The 25416-nt window shown below is 34.2% G+C and overlaps 2 protein-coding genes across 2 annotated transcripts; both read right to left on the reverse strand.

The window, feature by feature from the left end:
- Window positions 1–214: 214 nt before the first annotated feature.
- Window positions 215–1601, reverse strand: LOC120139084 (fasciclin-like arabinogalactan protein 2). The gene is made up of 2 exons (XM_039154424.1): window positions 1031–1601; window positions 215–954 (listed from the first exon to the last, which is right to left on the reverse strand). Exons 1-2 carry the CDS (start codon window positions 1550–1552, stop codon window positions 310–312), a joined length of 1167 nt encoding a protein of 388 aa, XP_039010355.1. The 5' UTR covers window positions 1553–1601; the 3' UTR covers window positions 215–309.
- Window positions 1602–19029: 17428 nt separating this feature from the next.
- On the reverse strand, window positions 19030–20064 carry LOC120139081 (nuclear transcription factor Y subunit B-3-like). The gene has a single exon (XM_039154420.1). It carries the CDS (start codon window positions 19793–19795, stop codon window positions 19157–19159), a length of 639 nt encoding a protein of 212 aa, XP_039010351.1. The 5' UTR covers window positions 19796–20064; the 3' UTR covers window positions 19030–19156.
- Between the last annotated feature and the right edge of the window lie 5352 nt (window positions 20065–25416).

Genomic DNA, 25416 nt, shown 5'->3' on the forward strand with positions numbered 1-25416 from the left:
TGCAGCGGTTCTCGGTCGAACTGGCCGGTCCGATTTTTAAAACACTGTTCACAGCTCAACATGGGCCAATTTTTTTTCAGTTGTAAAAGAAAAAATTGCATTTACAGCTCAGCATGGACCATTTATTTTTCAATTATAAAAGAAAAAATTGCATTTACAGCTCAAACAAATTGCATCACATGCATATTATCTATCCAACTAAAATAGTGACACAAAAACAAAAATAAATCGATTATTGCTGAAAATGTTGGAATTTTCACATTGTGTTTTATCATCAAATTCACATCAACATTGGTGGTATCATCAAATTCACATCAACAGCATCCCAATGCACGAGCTCAACACTGCCATAACCAATCTCTTACTCCGCAATCCTTGAACCCCATTGTTATCATCTAGAGTCTGATCATCGGCCGGCTCGCTGTCTGCAGGTGCTTCTGCGGAGTCCGGCGCATTCGCCGATTCAACCGGCTTGAACATCTCCTTAGGCAACAACACCTTATTGATTTTGTACACAATCAATGGCTCTTCATCTTTCACAATACCCATAATCTTGGCGGTCACAACACTGGTGTCCAACATCACCACCTCGTCGTTTTTGTCCACCGTGAAATCGAATTTGTCTGCTCCGTCTGTCGCCAGCGTGTTCATGATCCCGGTGTTGGTTTTCAACATTTGCATGTTCATATACACCGGAAGCCCGTGGTACAACAGCAGAGACTTTTTCTTCGCCGCCGTCAGATTCTTGTATTTGGGCAAGAAGTCTTTGACGACCTGGTCGGTCGGGCAGAACACCGTTAAACCGGCTTCAAGGTTTTGGTTGAATGTTTCGTCGGCATCCGTGGCTTTAAGCAAATCCGCAAACGCTCTACACCCTTGCTTAAACATTATTTCGGTTAGATTAAGATCGGTCGGCGCCGCCGTCGGTGCTTCAGCTTCAGCTGAATCCAAAGGCTGAATCAAAGTTTAAACCATTAATTAAAATTCTATAAGTAAAATAACTAACGGAGGAATAAAATCAATCACTTACATGACTGATTTGTATGATGGATATATTATAAGGAATCTCTTTAACGGATTTGACGTAAGTAGCATCGAGCTTCCCATCGTTGTCTTCGGCGCCGAATGCAACTTTCCCGCCTTTAAGATTAGTAATGTTGACGTAGCCTGAAGTGCCCTCGGCGGCGCCGGTGGCCTGGAACATGGTGGAGGTCAACGTTGTTCCTTTGGAAATGCGGTGAAGCTTCTTGGAACCGAAGTAGTCGACGAGTACGTGGAGGGAGAGGACGTTCTTGAGGGTGTAGAGGGAGAAATGCCTGGACAGGAGAGAGGACATGGCGGTGTTGTCGAGGGCGAGAACGGTTATGGTTTGGCGTCGGTTGATCTGTGAAGCCAAATGAGTGGCGGTGAGATAGCGGTTGAAGGTGGAGAATTGAGGGAATTTGGCGAGGATGCGAGTGATGTTGTGTGCATTGGTGGTTGTGGTGGAGGAGGAGAAGAGGAGGAGGAGGAGGAGGGAAAGGGAGAGGGTGGCGGTTGGTAGCGGCGACATGGTGGTGGAATTGGAAGTGGAGGAGAAGAGGGAGTGGCGTTCGCGTTTAAGTAGGGTGTTGGGGTGAGCATTACCACCTCAGAGTGAATGGGATGGGGACCTACATTAAGGTGGGCCCTTTATCCTCACTATGATTGAATGCCCTTCATTCATTTCTCGCGTTACAATTATTTAATTCCGAACCCGGAATTTAGTAACACCGTCCTCGTCAAATTTCCCACTTTTACGTTTAAAGAGATTTTCGAATAAATATTACTTGATAATTACTATTAATTTAATAAAAAAATTAAACAATTATTTTTTAAAGGGTAGAAAATGTAAACTTCCATTAATTAAAGGATTAAAAATAATGCAATTATTAATAGGGAAAACTTAAATATATTGTCTTTGATTCATTAATTGGCTAAGTGGTTAAGGATATTCATGTTGAACTAGTGTAGGTTCTAATTTTACATTTATCTTAAAATTGTAATATCTCTCTATTTAATATAAAAGATATACTTAATAAAAAATATAAAACATGTACTAATATTTAATTTAAGGATTAAATAATTATAAATAACTATAAATAACTATAAATAACATTTAGATGAGTTCAAAAAATCTGTCTTTTGTATTGCGGTAAAGGAATTGTTGTTATTCTTTGAGGTCTCGGGTTTGAGCTCCAAGAATATCGGGGGTGTGAGCGTTCAATGTCAAATGGTAGAGAGCTTATCTATGAACAAATATTACCTTTAACCTCACATATCGAAAGAGATTAGAGTGTAATCGTATCTTCTAAAAATTTTAAATCTCTATATAATTAAGTATTTTTTGTATTATTTATTGATGATATAGTTCCACGTCCCCTAAAATTTTATGATTTCGTATTCTTAATTTTTTTAATAATTTGTTTATGTCTGCTTAATATAAATTCATGTATTTCATTAAGCCATTATCTTAAAGTCAATCAAATTAACTACAAGAAAAATCTTTCCATATTTTTTTTTACATTCATAAAAGTTGAAGATATTTTTATATTTATTTTTTTTTGAAAAAGTAAAAGTTGAAATTGAATATTTGTTAAATTAACCTTTGAGTTCTTTTAAATTTCAAATTAAGTATTTTTAAGTATCTTATAATTTTTTTTTATAGAAACAACTAATTTTATTCAAAATATAAGAAATATCACAATCGTAAATTAAGTATATAATTAGGAAAATTTCCTATAATTATTGAAACAAAACTAACAACTTAAGACCATATAAGAACAATACAAGGAAAGATTAAAAATATAACCAAGAAACTCAAATAAAAATAGATACAAACAAATATGATCGCATCGGTAAACGAATCACAAAAGGGGATCAAGTTATTGAAAGACCATCAGCAAACCACAAATTGGACTCGAGCGACATGAAAAACTATTCACGAACACAAATCGGGTATCTAAATCTAATCCAAGAGTCCAAAGCAGAGGAGATCAATAAGATATTAGATAAATGTCATTTTTATCAGTCGAATGATGTCAAATCAACCCTTAAAAAATAAATAAAATAATAATAAAAAATATGCCAAAAGGAAGGCAAAAACATGCCATAAAAACATATTAAAACGTGTCATATAGACAAATTTATTGAAAATAAAAAAAGAAAAAAAATAGAGATACGATATAGACATATTAAAATGTATCATATAGACAGACTTATTTAAAAAAACAAAAAAAAGTTGGTGTCGCCGTATATCAATAAAAACGAAAAAAAATAGATGAGCAATACACCAATAAAATAAAACTAGTATTTTTTCAATAAGAAATTTGCATCTACTGGTTTATTTTTTTAATTTAAAAATGATTTATTTATTTTTTTAATTTAAAAATGATTTATTTTCGTCAATGGCCTTTACCGTAAATCTTTTAATAATAAAATGATTGTGTTTCTACACATAAATAACTCAAAATAAAAGAAAAAGAGTACATAATTTGTTGTCGGTAAATAAATAAATTACTTCAAAAAATATTGTAATATGACTGAAAATTTGAATGAAATATTAAAAGAAAAAGAAGTAGACAAAGTTGGTGGGTGATGCAAGGGAAAACATGATGTTAGTTGGGCAGTGTTTTATGTTAATTTTCTCTAACAAACGCCTTCGTCGCATTGTTTAAAATTATACATTTGAAGTTGTCTTTATTCAAAAGATTACCAATAAATTTTGATTGTTTAATAATTAATAATAAGAGTAGTTAGGCTGTACCGACAGTCCCCTCTTCTCTTTCTTTTAGGGGTGTTTGGTTCAGATAATATGAGATTATCTGAAGAATGAAATATCATTCATTCGTTTGATTGGTCAGTAATCTTATTTCTCGGTAATCTTTTATTCCTAACAGTGATATTTTTGGGGTATATTATCAAGAATGTGATTACTCCTTCCCTTAAGTATTGTTGGATTACCAGCGTTTTGGACTAAAATGCCTTAAATTATTTTTCAAAAATATCATTCTTCTGTCGTTGAATAATAAAAATTCTACGAAGGTTAAATTAAAAATTTATCATTAAACTATTTTAGATTTACAAAAAAAATTCATAATTAGAATTTTATATGAAGTTTAGGGGTTAAAATAAAATTTTATCATTTCATTAAACCTATTTATTTTTTCAATTTTGTAAAAAAAATATAAATTTTATGAATTTAATTTTTTTAAAGAAAATATATAAATTAATTATACTAGAATTCAACTTATTAAAAAATAAATATATAATAAGGATAATTTGGTAAAATATACATTCCAATAATCATTTATTCTTTTAACCAAATATTGTAATCTTAAATTCATGCTAAACGAACCAAACACAAAATACAACATTTACAGTAATCTTATTCTCATCGGTAATTCTATTTCGACTAGTAATCTTACATTCAGTGAACCAAACGTACCTTAATATTTGTGTTTGGTTTTTGAGCTTCTTGTTATTTTCTGAAGTGGTTGGTTTAGCGAGTTGGATAAATTAGATTTAAAAGCTATTAATATTGGGAAAACAACACATTTGTTTCAATGAATTATGATTTGACATCTTAACAGTCAACTATTAATGTGTAATGAAATAATATAACCATAAATTAATTGTCAACTAACTTGATAAAAATAGATTGAACATCTACGGATTGAATAAAAATTAAACAAAAGCAGCCGCAACGGGCAACCCCGTAGGAATTAGTATCAATTTTCGCAACATCTATTTTATCAATCGTATCCTGGAAATTTTAAAGTCTATCTATTTTAAATATTTTATATTTTTATTAAAAATATATATTTTTTATTAAAAATATATTTGTATCTTTTGAAATGAGTTCGTTCCACTTAAAAATTTAGAAGTAGGTGTAAAAATACATAAACTCTATCTATTTGCACCATTTAAAACCAAAGCCCATCTTGTTCATTATGAACTTTAGAAACTTTCAATCCACTGAATTGTACTCCTTCCTAAAGTTTTACCTTGAAAACAACTACTTCATCCCTCGTTTATGAGTGAGGTCAACCACTTCATTTTCAACGAGAGAGCAGTCGAGATTTATATACCGAGAAAAAAGACAAATTGAGAATCTCTTATTACATTATCAATAGGGTTATGGTCTGACATCACGTGATTCGAGTCGGATAGAATCAATATATCAAGTGATAATATAAACTTATCCAACGTAAAATACATGACATGAACTCATTGAATGGTCTCGATGATTTCAAACTATTAAAAAACACGTATGAGACATAGATTATATTAAGGTTGTGTTTGTTTTTACTGTGTAAGGTCTGCAAAACTTTTATGTCTGCACCGCGCAGACCACGCACAGACATTGGGCTTCGCATACCATTTGTTTTTTAGAAGACAGAAGCTCTTCTAACGTCTGCGCGAGGTCTTCTTGGTGCAGACATGGTTTTATGTCTTCAAAGGTCTTCAAACCTCTTCAAAGAAATTAAAATTATTTAAATCTATTTTAAAATTTATTTTAAAATATGGATTGATTTATTTTAAAATATAGATTGATTTATTTTAAAATATGGATTGATTTATTTTAAAATATGGATTGATTTATTTTAAAATATGGATTGATTTATTTTAAAATATGGATTGATTTATTTTAAAAAATTTATTATTGTAGTTGTATGGATTATTTAAATTTCATTATTATAAAACTAAAATTATTTAAATTTCAGTATTGCAAAACTCTTTTAAGTTTAAAAAAATCAGTTTATTTATATTTCAGTTTATTTTAGCAGTCTGCACACGTTAAAAAACAAATAGTCTTCTTCTTGCAGACTGCAGACTTTTAGTCCACCTCTTCTGCTGCAGATGTGGTCCGCAGACTGCAGACATTTTACCTCTGCAAAAACAAACACCACCTAAGTAAAGCCAACATTATTCAATAAAAGATCTACAAGATTCAATCCTTTTATGAAATCGAATCAACTGATTGTTGGTGATTGATGCATATTATTCTATCAATTTCCTCCTCTTCCTAATATTTACAATTATAGTTAACGTTAGTCATTTTATTTTATTTTGTTAACGATGACATCAATTATAATATCTTTAGTAAAAACTTGACATATAATTTACTTTTTTCATTGTAACACCCTAAATCTAATTGGGCCTAAAGTGTCACATTGGGCTATCGTGTTAACCATTGATTTTCAAAACATGTTCATTCTCATTTCAAAACATACTACATGGTACCAAAATAAGTATATACAATAGCTATAAAACACCTTTATAAAACTGGAGCTCGTTAACACATAATTTAAAATAAAAAAAGTACAAACTCGGAGTTCGATAAACCAAATACATGGGTAAGGTTCTATGAATACATATACCCACTAAAGCTACGATACAATACTCTGACAGAGATGTTAGAAGTCCTGCTACGATGTTGTCCACGAACTGCCAAGCTAGAAACCTACGAATGGAAACATCCAAACATTGAGCTTACAAACCCCAATAGTATAATTACTAATCTAGAGCAGCATTATGAGTCTCATAAACACAAGCATGCTAAAGACATGGTACTAAGCAGTAGGTACATGCATGATCTTAATCAAGTGCTACCTACTTAAGGCTTAACTATTGTACCACTGAAATAAGAGTCTCATACTTTCTTTAATCCGATGCTAAGAGCCTTACCATGAGTACATTTATATTTAGTCTCTAACTACACTAACAGTAACCACTTTGCATTATCTAAATGCAACACTGACACCCATGTGCATTATCTGAATACAATGTTAACTCTGCTATACATTATCTAAATATAACATGGCCCTGCTATGTTAGTATCTGGTCTCACATAGCATATGTTACTATCTTACTGAGAGGGGGTACTAGTATCACATAGTATCGGTAAAGTCCCCTCTAAGCTGCTGAATGATCTCATGGTATCACATAGAATCAGGTAGACCATGGAGGGAAAAGTCCATTATCACATAACATTGGAAATTCCTGCTCAATTGAAGCGTTGGCTTGATATCACATAACATCAAACCAAGCTTTATTGATAATTATTGTACTGGACTGATGCAATTATTCTTGCATGCCTAAAAGCCCAAAGGCCACACAATATTGACATAGCTAACCCACTCTTCGTGAGTGTTCAGGCCTTGCACCCTAGTTAGCCCCTAAAGTGCCTCGCGCACTGACAATGCTCCACTAGGGTAACTAAGGTAACTTGACAACATCCTAACATAGCTGGACATACTAAAGTGAGGTCATCCTCTCACTAGCTGCTATCTCGCTTGTTCTCTCATCTAGAATATTATGTAAGGGATTATTAGTCTGTTATGTTAGCTAGTGAGCTACTCTATTCCGACCATTCGTTACTTAAGGGCATTTTAGTCACTTCTTCCTTTAAAGAGATCTCTATGCATTTTATGGCTTAAGACGATTACCATGCTTGTTGTTCACTCGTTGTATCACTAGTTTGCCCGACACCTAACTCGGGTTCATTACTGTGTAGCAACACTCTAATCGCTTTTGTCGTACTTCTAACCAATACCCCTTTGAATTGGAATGACGACTTATGGATTCTCGGTTCACTAACGTTCTCGAAGCACACATTTTTCTTTATTTTCGAATATGACTTGCTTATCATACTGCATGTTAGTACATCTTCTGCAACGATCCTTATTCTTAACTATTTAATATGTGCTCGACTGAAGATACTTTGACGTATTGCGCTTAGTATGGTTACATTGGTTTTAACCCACTCCTACGAGTTTTTTAGGCCCTTTTAGTCCTTTGTATTCCTGACAAACTAGGTTCCCTTATATATGATCATCCTTAGCTTTTACGGGCCTTATAAAGGTCAAATCTAACCATCCAAACTAGGTAATATCGATACTCAACTTGTAGTATCTATTACTGAAAATATAACCCAATATCGACATTGTTTCCCTAAGTATCGATACTGTAGGGATAGTATCATTACTCTCCCTAGCAGTATCGATACTCCCTGCCTGAATACCTAGATTTCGTCCCAATTCATTTAGTATTGATACTGTTCATCCACTATCGATACTCGAACCCATAAATGACATGTTTAGGCTTGAGAAACGTCCAAAATTTATTCCATAGGTCTTAGTTTGGTTGCATATCATGTCCTAAAGCTTTAGGGAGCTACTTAGGGTTATAAAATAACATAAAAACACATTCTTTACATCTAAAACGCCATTTAATTATTAAATCAAATATATACCTTAAAATGCTTAAATACTAAAAATCTTAGCACTTCTTCATATTTACGTAAGCCTTAATATTCCACAGGATTAGAAATAGACTACTTTGATGTTAGGGTCCCGAAATAAAGCTTCTTTCTTAACCACACTTCCTTCCTCTAAGATTTGGATGAAAACCCCCACTTTCTTTTTAGCTAAAAAGAGTCCAAGGCTTTGAAACATCAAAACAAGTTTGCTAGAGGGATTGAAGATGAAATTGAAGTTTAAAGATACATAAAAAAGGCCAAAGGAACTTACCCTTAGCTATGGCACATGGAGAGGAGAAAATGAGAAGAGATGAAGAAATAAAGGGAAGAATATGAAAAGAGATAAAAAAAAGGCTTCATCTTTTTTTTCTAATCAAACCCAACTAGACTCAATGACTTAAATTATAAAATTTACGGGATCCACGTGCCCTTCAAATAAGGCTGAAACTGCTAGTCCAGAATTTGGGTATTACATCCATCTTTGGTAAAAACTAAACAAAATCCTAAAACAAAATCCCCTTTTTATGCTCTCCCAACTTCTTCTCTACATGCGGCCGAGACCCTGCAAGATCCCATGCCTACTCGTCGACCATCGAACATTGATAGGGCTTTTCACTCTAGACGGTGTCCACTCTGACCGACGAAGGCCAATAGAAGGCCTAAATAACCAAGAAAGCCCCAATTCACTTTTTTTATTCCCCTAGTTCTCTTCAACCAGAAACTCTCGCGACCTCACCATCGTCGTAAAATCGGCTTCACTTCCACGCTCCGACCATTAACCATGGTGGTCAGTTCACTAAAATAAAAACAATTAAACCTCCAAACTAACTCATTTCTTATTCTAGAAACCCAAAACAAAACCCATAAATCTACGTGAAGCCTCATAAACCTAAGGAATCTCGACTCTTCATCTTCACTTCCCTGATAACCACAGATTTGTCGAGGCCTCGCTCAACCAAGGTAATGAAACCCTAATCCCCTTCTTCCTATTTTACTCAAACTTGTTGTGAAAAATACAAACTATGGCTATTGTAAATGTAAAAAAATGATTGTATACCTTTCAAATTTTTTCTGTTTTGTGTTACTTTCTTTTCGAATAGGGAAGGTCAACAATTTACAAGGATCATTGAGAAAGTTCTTATGGAACCCTTCTCAGGTTACAAATGTAAATCCAAAGAAAAATTCCATTTTTTATTTTACAACTCATCACACTTTTCTCTTTTCATGCATGCGTGGTTGTCGATCTGTAGAGAGAAGCTCTGTTGAGGCTTGCTGGAGACTTGTTAGTGTAGAAATGCATTCGAATGTTGTTGGGACCAACGCTTGATGTGGTGACTATCGTGGAGGTTGGGTTTGGGACCACTGGTTACGCGTGGGGCCTACAGAGCGCTAGTCATTGACGATAGTTGAATATGTTACAAAACCCTAAATTTCATTGGGCTCAATCTGAGCTATTGGATTGAAGGCTAGATCCAACTACTGTATGCTTTAACGACGAGGGGGCTCATTCAAATAAACCCTAATCCGAATTAAGTTTACATATGGGCTTATTGAAATTGTTGGGCCAGTTGGTTTGTAGATTAATGAGTTTGGGTGTATTTGGGTCAAATGTAATAATATGAGCTTCAAAATGGGTTGAGATTAAATATAATTGGATTTCAATTTACTTTGGGTATTTTTATAATTATTTTTTTATTATAAATAAATGGATTGTTTATTTTAATTGGGGTTTTAATGGATGTTTGGGATAATGATAAGGATTTGGATTTTAATATTTTTTGTATTTGGCACCCAACAAAGAAGATTTTAAATTGAACCCAAAGATGGCAATTAAACAAATTCTTAGATCCCATATCTCTATGACCCTATTAACTAGATGTATAATTTTACTATATTTTCCATTAATTTCCCTTTAACTGATTTGACCTTGACACTCATACGATTTCAAATTGATCCTTGAATGTCTTCGATTTGATTTAAAATGCTAAAAAAAATTAGGGTATTACAATTGTCTCTCTTTGCTTGTTTTTGTGGAAACAAGAACATGATAAAGATAAATAATTGCCTAATTTTGTATGGTTTAATTGTAACTCTATTCTTCATGACTACAATATCCTTCCTCTCTATATTTATTTGTCTTTATCATGTTCTTTCATCTTTCAATGAAATGATCTTCCTCTCTATATTTGAAAATTTTCTTACTTGGTTTGCCCCAATCACATATGTTGGACCTATAAAAGACACAATTATCATTAGCATGTCTGAGGATTATTTATATCATTTTATTACTTATTTTACTTCTTTTTATTTTCTCTATACTTTTTTATTTTTCAATTTTTTTTTTATTTTTTTATCATTTAAAAATTAATCTTGGATAATTGACTCCTTTACATGAAGAAATCAAAAGGTTTTTGCTCATCTTTTTCTTGAAAGATTGTGTGAGTTCTCCAATATGAACTACATATTATTCCATAAAAGGTAAATCTGAAGTTTGAACAAGTTCTCCTATATAAACCCATTCTTCGTTCATTATCGCTTTCTCCTCTCTGGAAATATTATATGAGCTCTCCTATATGAATTCTTTATTCTCCCATAAAGGCCATGATGAGGTCGATCAAGCTCTCCTATATGAACTTCTTCTCCCTTGATCACTTCCTACTATATGGAACGAGTACACGAGTCACCTATATAATCTTTCTATTCTCCCATAAAGGTCATGTTGAGGTCGAACAAGCTCACCGATATGAACTTCTTCTTCTTTGGTCATTTCCTAATATCTAGAAAGAGTATACAAGCTCTCCTATATAAGTTCCCTATTCTCCCATAAAGATCATGTTTAGGTTAAACAAGCTCTTCTATATGAACTTCTTCTTCCTTAGTCACTTCCTCTTATCTGGAAATAATTGACAAGCTCTCTTATATAAGCTCCATATTCTCCCACAAAAGTCATGTTAAGGTCGAACAAGCTTTCTTATATGAACTTCTTCCCTCTTTTTGGACGAGTTCTTATTATGAACTCCCCGCTGAAAATGTTGATCCACCGTCTTCTATGATATATCATATGTCAGTGACAATTGTATTTAAGGTACCCAAAGGTAATGACTCGGAAGACTTAAATATTTGTTGAGATCAACTTCTTTAAAAAAAATGAAGATATGAATTAATTCTTTGTTGAAATCTTCTTCTTGAACATGGAATTGTGAATTGAAATCATTGTTAAAATTTTGAATTCTTTTCATGTAATGTCTGTTGTCAGGAAAATCATTGCTTTCTTTCTTTCTTTGATGAGGTTTCATTCTTTGTTCCACTAGTACTACATCTATCATTTGGGTTCAACTTTTTCTTTTAATAGCGTTAGGTTTCATTAAAAACAACTTACCCGATAGTCTTATAAATGGCCTGAATGACTTAATCACTATGCTCGAAAGACATACTAGTGACCTGATTGATTTAATCATAATGCTCAAAATACTTACTGATGGCCTGAAAAACTTAATAGTTTTAAAAATAATCTACTAGGTAAGAAACGTTGGAAATCATTTTCTTACTTTTCAAAAATTTTATTTTCTGAAATTATTAAATGAAAAACTTTGAAAATCACTTTCTCATTTTTTCATAAAATCATATGAAAACATCTTGCTCGAATGTATTTATAAATGGCCTAAAGGACTTATCATCTTGCTCGAAAGATTGACAGATGACCCGAAGGATTTAATCATCATGCTTGAAAGATTTACGAATGACCCGAAGGACTTGTTAACTTTGAAAATAGTTTACTGGGTAAGAAACTTTTGAAATCACTTTCTTATTTTTCAAAAGTTCATTTTCTGAAAAAATTAAATGAGAAATTTTGAAAATCATTTTCTCATTTTTTTCACAAAATTATATGAAAATATCCTGCCCAAAGGTCTTATAGATGGCATGAAGAACTTATAATCTTACTCGAAAGACTGATCTATGACCCAAAAGATTTAATCATCATGTCCGAAAGACTTAGTGATAGCACGAAAGACTTACTCAAGCAAGAAATTTTTAGAAGTCAATTTTTACTTTTTATTTTTAAAAAATTCATTTTAAAACACCTTTGTGATCAGGTAGTATTCCCCCACTTCAAAACTATTAAATATATCAATGTAATGTATTGTTTTTATTCTCATAGATAAAGAAATGTTGATTCATCAATCTTCTTTTATCTTCGAAGAGAAAACCTCGATCTTCCTTTGTTAACCATTTTTCTTCCAGAATTTACCCTGGTAATAGTGTGATAGGTTGTCAATTCATGCTTGCATTTTATGAAGAATGGTCAGATCCTCAAGATAATTTCGTCTTGTCTTAATCTTCTTTTCTTAACAGTATAAACGATAAAGTTCATTATTTTTGTAATAGATCTCATTATTTTCTTGATTTGAATCTTGTTATTTCAACATGATCTAGGTTTTCAGTAATACCCCAATGTGGGTATTCTTCTCATGGCTAATCTTTACTTGAGTGCCAAAACTTTAGACTTGAAATGGTCTCTTCCTCGTACAAAGTATCAAACAACCCCACGCTACCAAGCTTGCTTAGAAAAGATTATTAATATTTGATACAAGAATGCTTTAGGCCTTCACTATGAAGTTTGATACCATCGAATCCTAAACTAAACCATGAATCTTCTTATTAAGTCAATCATTTGCTTTTTTATTTGTTATTGATATTTGATGGTGTAATAAAAGAAGTGTGAGAAATTTTATTCTCGAGTCTTTTGTTCTTTTAGACATTATTGCTTCAAAAATATGAAAATGTCTTCAGTGCTGCTGCATCGCTTGTTCTTCTTGCTCGGACCTTTGCTTCTTTCCCCACTTCTTTATTTTTTAGCATTAGGATAGAATGAGTCTCGTCAATTTCAAGGAGCTCTTTTATTCTCCAGATTATATCATGTTTGAATTTTTTCTCCTTTCTATTATTATTTTTCAAAATTCAAACGAACGAAATTTTTTTATAAAACAAAATTGTACCCCTTACTTCAACCTTACAATTGAAACAACTTAACCATTCAACGAATATTAAATAAATTAAGACTTTATTTATTTTTTAAAAATTATAGTCCTTTGACGAGTGTTAGGATTGGCAGGTTAGTTTTGGTTAGCTTCTTAAATCTTCTAAGATTTCAATCATTGAGATGTCATTTCTTTCTCGGACCTTGTGAACATTATGACATGTCACTTTATCTCGGGTTGTCATTCTAATTGGATACGAAAAAAATGACGTAACCAACATATTCAATTGCTAGACCTTTTAGAGCACTTCTATTTTGGTTTTCTAAAATTTTTCATTTGTTCAAGCTTCATAGACTTCTTTAGTAGAGGTATTACAGAAATATCAGTCTAAAAATAAAATTCCTGAGTGCTTTTGTGAAGTTGATTAAAACAATGTTTCTTAACTCCATTAATCTATCTTTATTCGAAACTCATTTTTAATATAAACCTTAAGCATTATTGCATTTATTAAACTACGTTTCAATATTCTAGTATTCTTGTCTTTTCCTTTTTCCCCTCTTTTTTCCTCTTTTTTCTTTCTGTTTTTTTCTCTCATATCTTTCCCTAACTTTAGGAAATTCATCGTTTCACCATCAATGTCACGATTTAAATATAACCACTCATCATCTTATTGCTTTTGATGAAGTGACCTTTGTTTTATTACACTCACATATTTATGACGTTTCATTAACTTTTTATGTATTTAGCTTCAAGATTTTTTAAGCTCGTCAAGAAGAACATGTTATATTTTGGGTATCGTTGAAGGTCATAAAATTTTAAATTTAGATTTCAATTCTCAAGCAACTGACCTAAACTAAATTTATTCACTCCACCGTTCCATTTGTGAAGATTATGATTATCACTGAATGTCCTCAACTAAAGTGTGATCTAATCAATTTTGCAACTTCATACACAAAAGATACCTTATCTTTTCAGCCCATATACATACCTCAATGTCTTGATTTTGTCTTCTTTGTCGTGGGATCATATTTGTTAATTATACCTCATCTTTTTTTATTTTTGAATCTATATTCTTTCCTATTCATCTCTTCCACCATGTGGCATTCTTTTGTTTCGGTTAAGCTAGTCTCCATTGTGCAATAAATTTCTAACATTCGAGTTTTAATACCATGTTCCTCTGTTTTACAATCCTCAATTTCATTATCAAGAGAATCTTGAAATTCTCCCTTAATGTTTTCATATCCCTTTAAGGAACATCTTCGAACTTAATCTTGATTTATAGAGCATAACTTTTTGTTAAACCACTTTTGATACAAAGGTTGTTATTAAACCGTTTAGAGAGCATAACAGTGCGATTGGTATTTCTTTGAGCATTTAAGAGAACAAATTTTCACTTGGGAAGTGGAATGGAGGGAAATGAGAATTTTGAGATAATTTTATTTCGCATGACCTTCATTGAGAACCTGATAAAAAGCTAGCAGATGCTTGACCTTGATCCTCTTACTTCTGTATAGACTTGAGTTCAATGGTAAATGTTAAACTTTTAGGGAATTTGAGTTTTCCTTATATGAAACATAACAACCCCTCTAAAATGAGTTTCTGAACCTTTAATCTTAAGGCCCCACAATTCTTTATAGAATGACTAAAAAACCAAGGTGATAACCACACAAATCCTTGTTTCCATACCAGCCCGGTCGCTGATAAACATTAGACCTTGGCAAAATTGGTGCTAGACGATGAATTTGGAAGAGGTAAGGTAATAAATCTGAATATGTCCCTGAGATCGGTACGATTGGTGCCTTCACATTTTCTGTCTTTTTTCTTAGCCCTTTTCACCAACGATTGAATTTCTTCTATGCCCATTTTCTTCAATTGGAGCTCATCTTTCATGAGAGAGCATACATCTTTTATTGTCCCTTTACCCAAAACTGGTTTAGCAATGCTTTTTTAGGATCATATCCCATTTTATCAGCTAACTTGAGTTACCTTTCTTTTTAACATACTCTTGATCATCCATTGATGTCATTTTGGCCCCACAACTAAAATTAAATTATCGTTCGAAGTCTTTACCTCTACGTGCACCATGAAACTCTCTAATGGCTTTTCCCTATGAATGAGAACAATCACCATATTTATCAATATTATCCATCAAATAGCCTTAAAACAAAGAGCATTTAGACTAAGAGTATCGATACTCGTTCATCGAGTATCGATACTGTAGGATAGTATCGATACTCAGGGGTAAAAGTATCCATACCAGATATAGATCATAAATTCTAGTGGTTAATTTTGGTATCGGTACTCATGGGAGTATCGATACCCTCATGGGAGTATTGATAGTGAGGGTAGGGTATCGATACTCCTACTAAGGATATCAATACTAAGACATTTTTCAAAACATCAAAGCAAAATTTGGTATCGATACTTAGGATAGTATTGATATCCTAGTTCAGAAGTATCGATACTCTATCTAAGAGTATCGATACTGGCTATCATTTTTAATTTTCAATAGCCATTTCAATGTCGATACCAAAGGGTGAGTATCAATACTCAGGGGTCAATACCGATACCGAAGGCCTTAGTATCGATGCTAACGTACAATTCTAGATAAGGGCTTAGTATAGGTACCAAATGGTTAAAAGGTTAGACTCGAGGGCCCCAATAACACCAGAACATCATGAAATAAAACTACAAGTAAGAACAGTAATAAATACAATAAAACTAGAAATAATAACAGCTGGGCTAACATAAAACTAGCCTTGCTTGATGCTCGAGGAACAGCCGGTACTCCTGAGTTACTTTAGCAGATGATGATCGTCTTGTTATATAGATGTTTGGATATGTCTCAGCTAGTGCCAAGGCACTTTATTCGCCAATTGGGCACAGATGCCCCAAGACTCGATGGAGTAAATTGGTCGAGTGTATGTTTTTGATGTAGTTCAGAATCTTACCCAGATACCCAAGGGTATCTTAGGTAGGCTAGAGGGGTGTGCGCCCCGATTTGCAAAACCTTAACCACACTATGATGCCTACATCAACATTTCAAGTCAACATCCTTAAGTGTTCTTACCTATGCCACTAGTATGCTCATGTAGTGAATGCATGTAGTACAATACAATTATTAGTGTGGCACTGAGCTCGTAAGCTCAGCGTTCGGAATGTGTTTCTGTGCGCAAGTTCTTAGGAGATCGTTCATGGAGCGTTATCGCCATCAGATATTCCAGATCAGCCTAGACTTCAGAGTACGTCTTAACTTTATTGGAGGGCATATACTATTCATAGACCGTTTTATATTCAGTCATAACTCTGTTTTATTTTAAACATGATATTATTATTGAGTTTCATTTTGGGAGCTCCTCATGTATTTGTAAACTCTGATTATTATGTTTTCATTTCATATTACTATGGATGATTTTTATATGATGTTTTACAATTGTTTTAAAAGAAAATTTTTGGGTTAGCCACTTCGGTGGTCCCGTGTGACACTTTAATCTTTTGATCTTTGGGTTAGACTGGATTAGGGTGTTACAAAATTGCAGTTGTATGGTACACGAAAATTTTAAATAGTCTGTAGTGATTACAGAGCATTATATGTTTATAATTTCTCTTTATCATTGACAACACACATACTTTACAAATGTATTTTTCGAACCCAAGACATCTAAAAAATAATACTTCCTTTAATCATTAAGATCACTTGATGGTTTTGTGAGACAATATTTTATTTTTTGGAAGATAATTTTTTTGATTAAATTGGGGTAATGATAAGATAATATATGTTTTAAAGATTTTAATTATTTGACAATGAATGCTCAAATACCTCTGCATAGATTGATACTCAATGCCTCTAATAAAAACAAATATTCTTTTAACCACTAAAATAGCTTAATTTGTGTTGAAAGAGACAATTAAATGGACAAAGAGACCAAAAATCTTATATTTACTTAAAATTACAATGTTTGGGCTTCATTCCTTAGATCCAAAGATGAGGCTGAGCTTACTAAAAAAACTGAGAGACTGAGCCGGAAAAGAGACAAAAGCTGAGACGTGTTTCTTTAGGCAAAAACTATCCAACATCTAAAAAATAAAAATCTTCCATTAATTAAAATGTTAAACAAATGGTTATAACTTATAGTTAGGTGGTCGGCAATGCATTTGTTAAACAAATGTTAAACAAATGGTTATAATAATAGGGGTAGGGCCAGAGGGGCATTTTAATTTTATTTGGTGCTTCGACTTTGGATTAAATATCTTGACTTCTTTATTACTGATTATTCTTAATCTCCGAACTTTCCCGATCTCTCTCTCTCTACTTTGCTTTCTGCTTTACTGCTGTTCCTCTTGCTAACTAAACCTAATGCTTAAAGCGCAAAAGACATATAATGGCAATCACGGAATTTATCCTTTACTTTTCTTATATATTTTCTAATAAGTGGTATTAATCCAAATCAATATTATTTTTTTAAAAATCGAACACATCAGTATAAAACAAAACAAATACAACATTCTGACTCTTATTAAAAAAATAAAATCAAACATAAATTAAATAAATAATTAAGAAATTGTTGTTATTTTTAAAAAATTCAAATTCTAATACATTTTTTTCATAAAAATATATAAATATAGATTGTTGATTAAATTGGAAGGAGGTGGAGTTTTAAAGTGGGCAACTATCATGGATTCAAGTGGGGTTTCCTGTTAAACTTACATGTCGCCCCCTTCTCCCATTCAATGCTAATGCTCTCCCACCCAATTCAACAGGCGGAGCAATCGATTTCTTTTATCCATTTTTTTAAAAATAAAATCAATTATAATTTGATCGTTTTTATACTTTAATTTCATATAATCAAATTGATAATCGATCTTATAATTAAAAATTAATTACACGAACCAAGTTACCTCAATGATTAAAATGATGATTTTTGTACTAGAGGTCTCAAGTTCGAATACTAATTTATGCAAACAGGGGTGTTCGAATATTATTATCAAATGATTTAGAATCATTAGAACATATATTACTCTTGTAATCACCTCACTTTAATAATAATAATAATAATAACTTAATCAAACTGAAACCATTCAATCAAAAGAATAAATTTAACAATTTAAGCCAACAAATGGCCAGCCCTTCAATTGAACCATGTCAAGACCAATGCTTATTAATTTAATCCCCATCGGCTCAGTGTTCTTTAAACAACTACATGTGTAGGTGCACATGTATTATTAGAAATTAAAAAAAATTATGGATAAATATTAGATTATATTCACTCTAGTTATTGGGGAGAAAAAGTCCCCATCACCCTTTGCCCGTTGGTTTTAGTTATGTTTGCAAGTTAGCCGTGAGAATGTTGAGTTTCTCATGTGAGGAGGAACTCGGTTTTTATTTAAAAAAAATTGAGCATTTAACATGTGTAATATTCGAAACATAGAATGTGAAGTAAAAAGGGCTTTGTTAAACCAATACATATCTCCCAATTGGCAAAAACGATTCTTTCTTTTCTCCTTTCAGATCTCTTACAAACAACTTTTCTAAACTTGTCAGTCCAAATGCATCCCCACAACTCGGAATTACATGAAACAAATTTCTTGCTTAGAGCCATTTAACGAACAAGAATGGAAGAAAAAGAATCGATATCCCATTCTTTGCCCCCAATAAATTAGAAGTAGTAATTCTTTTTTTTTTTTTTTTATGATTAAGGTTACGACATTTTAACTGTCTTGCTGTTGTTGCCAACCATAACATATCCCACAAAACAGAACAAAAACAAGTACCCTAACAACTCGAGTCAATCAGTCTCGGAAACTAAAATATAGAAACTCAATCAACACAATTAATTAACATTAACAATTTCCTTCATTAAAACCGTCCTCCATACTATCCACTTTTCTTCTACCTTCACCTCACGGCGGATCCTCCTCTTGCTTCCTCACTACCGGCGGCGGATACACCACGTTTCTCCATGCTCATCTGATGATGAAACCCACCCGAGCCGTAAACGTGACCTTGGTGATGACCCATCATCATCATCATCCCTCCGTACATCCCTCCTCCGTTATACCCGCCGCCGCCCGGACCTACTCCACCCCCACCGGAACCCCCTCCACCGCCGGTTCCACCTGCCCCGCCGGATGAACCACCGCTGGCGCCATCCTTTTCTCCCCTTCCCATGTTGCTCTTCTCGCCTTCCATCTCCCTATACTTCTGCAAATAAATCTTCAGGGGCTCCACGTATTCCTCGAAGCCGAGCGTCGTCATGGCCCAGAGCAAATCGTCCCCGTTAATGGTCTTCCGCTTTTCGCGCTGGCACTTGTCGGAAGCTTCCCCGGTGATGAAACTGATGAACTCGGAAACGCATTCCTGGACAGTTTCTTTGGCGTCTTTGGAGATCTTGGCGTTCGCCGGCAACGCCTTTTTCATGATCCTGCTCACGTTGGCGATCGGAAGGAACCTGTCTTGTTCACGCGCCGACGTCTCGCTGTGGGCGTTGCCTCCGCTGTTGTTAGGTTCCCCCGATTCATTGTCCGAGTCCGCCATCAATAAAAAGACCAAATCCCAGACAACTTGTTCTATATATTAACGGAGAAATAGGGGGTTTTGGTGGGGTTAGAATTGGGAATTCACGATAATCGTTGTCGCTAGTCGGAATGGAAGAACGGGTTCCGTAGAAAGAGGAAGGGAGTGTCGAGAGAGATTGTTTGGGTCCGTTGGATAGATGGGATAATAATGCCTCGGGGATGACACGTGGTTGGTTTTGAACCGTTTGTTTAACGATAAGAGTGGACTCCGGAAATGGAATCCTGATCGTTGGATTTTTCTCTGGGACCCGGAATCTGTAGGTTTGTGAACGAAACACGTGGTGGAGGAAATGGAGGAGAGTGCGTTTTTTGCTTTTTAGGAGCACGAGGGAATCTTTAGGCGGCTCGGCGATTTTGGCTGGCCGAGCTGAACCCAGCTGCCAATGCCAACTCACCATCATCATCCTCTCCCTCTGTACACGTGGCATTTGGTGAGCCTTTGACGTTTCATACGCGTGATTGCGGGACTGTCCAAATTTTCAGTGCTCCATTCTCCCATATTTCATGCCAACTCTTTCATCGTTCTTTTGTTTATTTTCACCCACTAAATAAATTTTTTCCACTAGATAGGTTAAGTTTAAATAATGATGTTAAAAAATTTTGGATGTATTGGCAATGTTTAGTTATCATTTAGAAAATTTAGACTCGTTGATTGGACTAAACAAGTTGTAGTTATAGACGGTTTACTCCTTTTGATATGGATAAATAATTGTAGTCGATAAAGAATCAATTATTGGCTGGTATTCAATATCAATATTTTATGTTTCCATAGGGAGGTAGAGAAGTGAATGAGGGTGAAGTGATTCCATTAAGGTCGCATCTCGTTCGTCACTTATATTAGATATGTTTTACTGTGACCCTTATCGTGTGTTTGTTTTAGAGTCATAATGACTACCTGTAAGCCAATATGCTAAATGGATATAATGCTAAATGGATATAGTCAGGTGAATGAATTTGACTTTGGTAAATCACGTAGGTATGTCAGAGATTATGTTAATAAATCGTGGCTTCCCGAGTGATGTTTGATACTCGAGGTCTTTTTTCCAAAGATGTTCTCTTTATTTATTTTAGAATTCCCTAAATGTTGAAGGTTCAGAGATGTTTTAGGATCTTCTGATGGTTGATGAGCTAGAATGGTGTGCGTGGAGGACCATTTAGTGGGGGTACAACAGTTGTCATCCCTTAGTCGAGGAAAACACATAAATTGATTTGATATGAGACCTAAATGTTAGTGTTATTAGACTTTAAAGGGCCATTTTTAATAGAATTTTCGTAATTATTACTTCTCGAACGATTTGGATGTTTGAATGTGCTATGTCTTGTGTTTGTCACGATGGATTAATGCGTTTGTTTCGACTGTTGAAATCATATCGTTTCACCTGATTATATAAGGATAGTTTGGGGTGACGATTATAGTTCTCCTTTTGTTGCTTTTTGCATCGCGGGATTGTATGTAACTTCCATTTAAATTTGCTTTTGTGATGATGGAAAAGAAAGTTGTTAAGGAAAAGAAAGTTCGAGTTGACAATGTGACAGAAAGACATAAAGAGAAGGCTTTAAATGTGATGATTCGAAGGTCACCTCCCGTTAAGGATAACGAAGAGAAGTTGACTGATGAGTCCTTTATAAAAGTTCAAAGTTTAGAGGGTGAAGGAAATAAACGCGAGGGTAGCTTGGTTTGCATATTTCAAGTTGGACTAAATTCCAAAGACACTTCATAGTAGAATCTTTAGTATTTTAGGGATGTTCTGATTAATTCGGTCACAGTTTTTCTCCGGTTCCATATATAAACTTTTAGGCGAAAAAATCTATACTCCTTTATAAACTTACTCGCGTTGGTAGCCTGAGCGTGATATTTGTTTAAATGCACGTTTATGGACTTTACGGAGTTATCTCGGAAGCATCTACCGATGCATGAATATCAAATAATTTTTTGGTGCCTTTGTTTTTTTGGTTTTGTTTTCTTTTTGTTGCGGAGAACACTTCTTCCTTCGTTTTAGTTGAACTAAACTTGGTGGAGTTGTCTCCATGTCTGCATATTGTAGACACTAATTTTCGTCCATATTTTTTTATTATTATTTTATACATATATACCTATATATATTATATGGTTTGCAAACGGTTTTTGAAAATATATATATAATATATAGTTTTTAAAAAGAAAACATTTTGAAAATATGGGTAATATATAGTTTTTTAAAAATATTTTTGCAAACTATATAACATATAGTTTTTAAAACATTTTTGAAAATTATATAACATATATTTTTGAAATCATTTTGAAAAAATAATGTATAGTTTAAAATAAAAACATTTTTTGAAAATTTTATATAATATATAGTTTTAAAAATATTTTGGAAAACTCATATAATATTTTTAAAATCATTTTTGAAAACTATATGGAATATAGTTTTGAAAACATTTTTAAATATAATATATAGTTTAAAAAATATTTTTTGAGATATATATATTTATATAGTCTATATTATTATTAGTATTTTTATTATTTCTTTTCATTTTATTCACTTTATTCATTTAATTTCATTTATTCTGTTTTATGGTCCAGGTCCAAAGATTGGGTCTAAGATCTGTCCAAGTCCAGGGTCCAACATTGGGCCTGATCCAGCCCGGTTAGGTTTAGGGTTTTCACAACCCTAACATCAGCCTTGTCACAGCGCCACATAGGAGGTTCCAGAAGCATGGAGCCAAGCAGTCAACGCCCAGCGCACATTCCGGCCGCACCAACGGGACTGAACCATCCCGAGGCGGCCGGTACCATGAACTGGAAGATCGGAACGAGCAACAACCCACATCCCGTTATTTTCGGGAGCCAAACAACCAACACCGGGGCTATAAAAAGCCCCCGGTGAGGCCGACAGGGGGAAGCCACGAACACAGTTCACCGAACCTCAACAAGATCGGAGTAAACCAAGACTCACGAAAATCATCAGTCACAAAAAACCCAAGAGCCGGTCACAACAAGGCCAACAGTACCAAAACACATCATAAGCCGAAACGTCAGATACAAAAACCCATCAGACACAGTCGAAACCAAAAGAAAAACAACAGCTCACAGTAAACCAAGCACACAGAAAAAAACAAACAGAGAGCCATCACAAACAAATCGGACGAGAATCCACGAGAACAGTAAACGAGAACACAAGAACAAGGCAAAAACAGAAGCATCAACCGTGAAACCAAACCACAATAGCCAACACCAAAACGCCAAAATACAACAAATAAAGAGCAAGCACCGGGTAGACGAAGGGCCGCGCCGGAAAAGGTAAAAGTTGAATGGGTTTTCCTTAGATCTACGCGATTTGGGTTTGGTTACGGTGATTCGGGGCTCGGATCTGACCTAAGGGTAACAAGGGGAACACTTTGGTGGTTTTGGGTTCTTTCCGGCCGTCGGCAGTGGCGGCCGGAGCGACGGAGCGACGACTGTTGACCATCGGCGGTGGCGGCCGAACCTTGGCCGGGTTAGAGAGAGTTGAGAGAACAGATGGTTCTCTCTTTGGGTAGAGAATGAAGAGAACGAAACGAAATTAAGCTGGGTTGTATATTTATATACCAGGGGCCTCTTTGCAATTAGAAGTTTTTTTAATTCTCTCCGCAGTCCCTGTATGTTTGAATCGCTTTACAATCTGGTCACCGTATGCAATTTGACCTCTGAATTTTTGATTTATTCAATTCAGTCCCTACTTTTAATTTACATTGTTTTGCAATTTGGCCCCCTTACTTTTTTATTTTGCAGTTTATTTTTAGTACCTGGTTAACCCATCCATTTTAATTTGTTATAATTTAGTCCTCGAATTTTTTTTTCTCTTTTTTAATTTTAGCATTTTTTTTAATTATTCATTTTTACCTTAATTTTAGTGTATTTTTATTCCTTTTCTTATTTTTAATTTATCACTTTTAAAATCTAGCATTTGTATTATTTTTTTTCCTTCCTTTTATTTATTCAATATTTATTTATTTTTTTTCTTTCCCCTAACATTTTTGACTTTGTAGAGAAATTTCAATTGATCAAAGGTGAGTAATTCGAATCGAGTAATTTAAATTTAAATTTAAATTTTCTATTTTTCGCTATAACGACAACCGGAAAATTAATCGGTACCGAAAGGGCGGTTCAAGGGTGCTAATCCTTCCTTGACCGTAATCGACTCCCGAACCCGACACGTTTCTGGTACAACGCAGATCAGATAAGATGGTGTCCGACCCACCTAAATTCGTTTTAAAGTGGTCGGTGGCGACTCCAACCCAATTAATCTAAGTCGAAGCCCAATTCCGGGGCCCAACCGGAAAGACGGTTACGACAGCTTGGCGACTCCACGGGGGACAGGTAAGTGAGTCAGGCCAGAATTAATTTTCGGTTGTCTTTTTATGCGAAAATGGTAAATTTAAATTTTAATTTATTTATTCGATTCAAATTAGTTACCTTTGATTATTTTTTTTCAAATAAATAGTTGTACTGACATTTTTTTCAATGGTTTCAGATTTTTTTTAAAAAAAGTTTCCATCTCTAGCTCTAAACCCGAGCTCCGAACCCGTTTTAAGTGGGGGTGAAAGCGACGCATTCGTGTGAATTTATTCACCGCATATGCCTAGCAAGTAGCCTTCGGGATTCATATACCTTATGTCTTCGTGTGAATTTATTCACCGTGCGGGCATAAGGGAATGTGTCCTCTCGAGTTTAACTTAGTCCATATGAGCTTGTAATAGGCTTAGGACTAAGGGTCTGGTAAGCCCAAGGGGGCACCGGCAAGGAGAACTCGAGTACCGTTTTTTAGAACCTAAACCGGGAGAGTACAGGGAATTAGAGCCCACCCCAAGACCTCATTCCAAACCCTAGGATTCTTTGTTTCCTGCTTTATTTTCTGTTCAAAGCATGCGAACTAGACAAATATGCGGTTAGGATTTGTTTGAAATTAGCATGCGGGATAGAAATCATGTCTGTGTAGGAATATTAAGCATGTTCGGGTAGATTATCATGTGGGGTATGATTTTTTTTTATTTTATTTTATTTATTTTATTTTTTTTATTTTGATTTACCTCACTAACCCCTTTTATTTTTTGTTCTATTTCATTTTGTTTTCATCATTCGCATAATTTAAAACGAGGTGTTGATCCACCAAAAATGTGTTTGTTAAACATGAATAATCTGTATTAATGGACAAAGGGATTATAATACAAAGAGATAAAAAGCTCAGAAGTCTAGCCGTGGTCAAAGAATACTCAGAGGCAAAGGTTGCAGGGGCAGGACGAGGAAAATGTTGTTGACCCAGACGCTCCTTTTGAAAACTTCGGATAAATTCTAGAAACCCCAGTTAAGCCGCAGACCCTTATTGACAAATTCTAGAAACAAGTCGATAAACTTCGGATAAAGGGCTCCAATGGCACTTTCGTTTGGATCAAGCTCGACATAGGGTGAAAGTCGGAGATGCGGTCCTTCGAGACCCTTTTGGGGCAAGCAGCCCATCACCTGCACAAGTTTAGCCAAAGGAGCCGGAATGGTTCGACAAGATATTCAACCAGTGAAAAAGATGAATCAACTTGTCAGAAGCTGTACAGGATTTGTAC

The sequence above is a fragment of the Hibiscus syriacus genome, unplaced genomic scaffold (assembly GCF_006381635.1).
Source record: "Hibiscus syriacus cultivar Baekdansim isolate YM2019G1 unplaced genomic scaffold, ASM638163v2 tig00110722_pilon, whole genome shotgun sequence".
NCBI classification, from domain to species: Eukaryota; Viridiplantae; Streptophyta; class Magnoliopsida; order Malvales; family Malvaceae; genus Hibiscus; species Hibiscus syriacus.

Bases quoted from the DNA above. Each gene is read 5' to 3' on its own strand.
- LOC120139084 (XM_039154424.1), bottom strand. From the start codon at position 1,552: ATGTCGCCGCTACCAACCGCCACCCTCTCCCTTTCCCTCCTCCTCCTC. The intron at 955-1,030 runs GTAAGTGATTGA...ACTTTGATTCAG, and splicing joins CCATCATACAAATCAGTCAT to CCTTTGGATTCAGCTGAAGC.
- LOC120139081 (XM_039154420.1), bottom strand. From the start codon at position 19,795: ATGGCGGACTCGGACAATGAATCGGGGGAACCTAACAACAGCGGAGGC.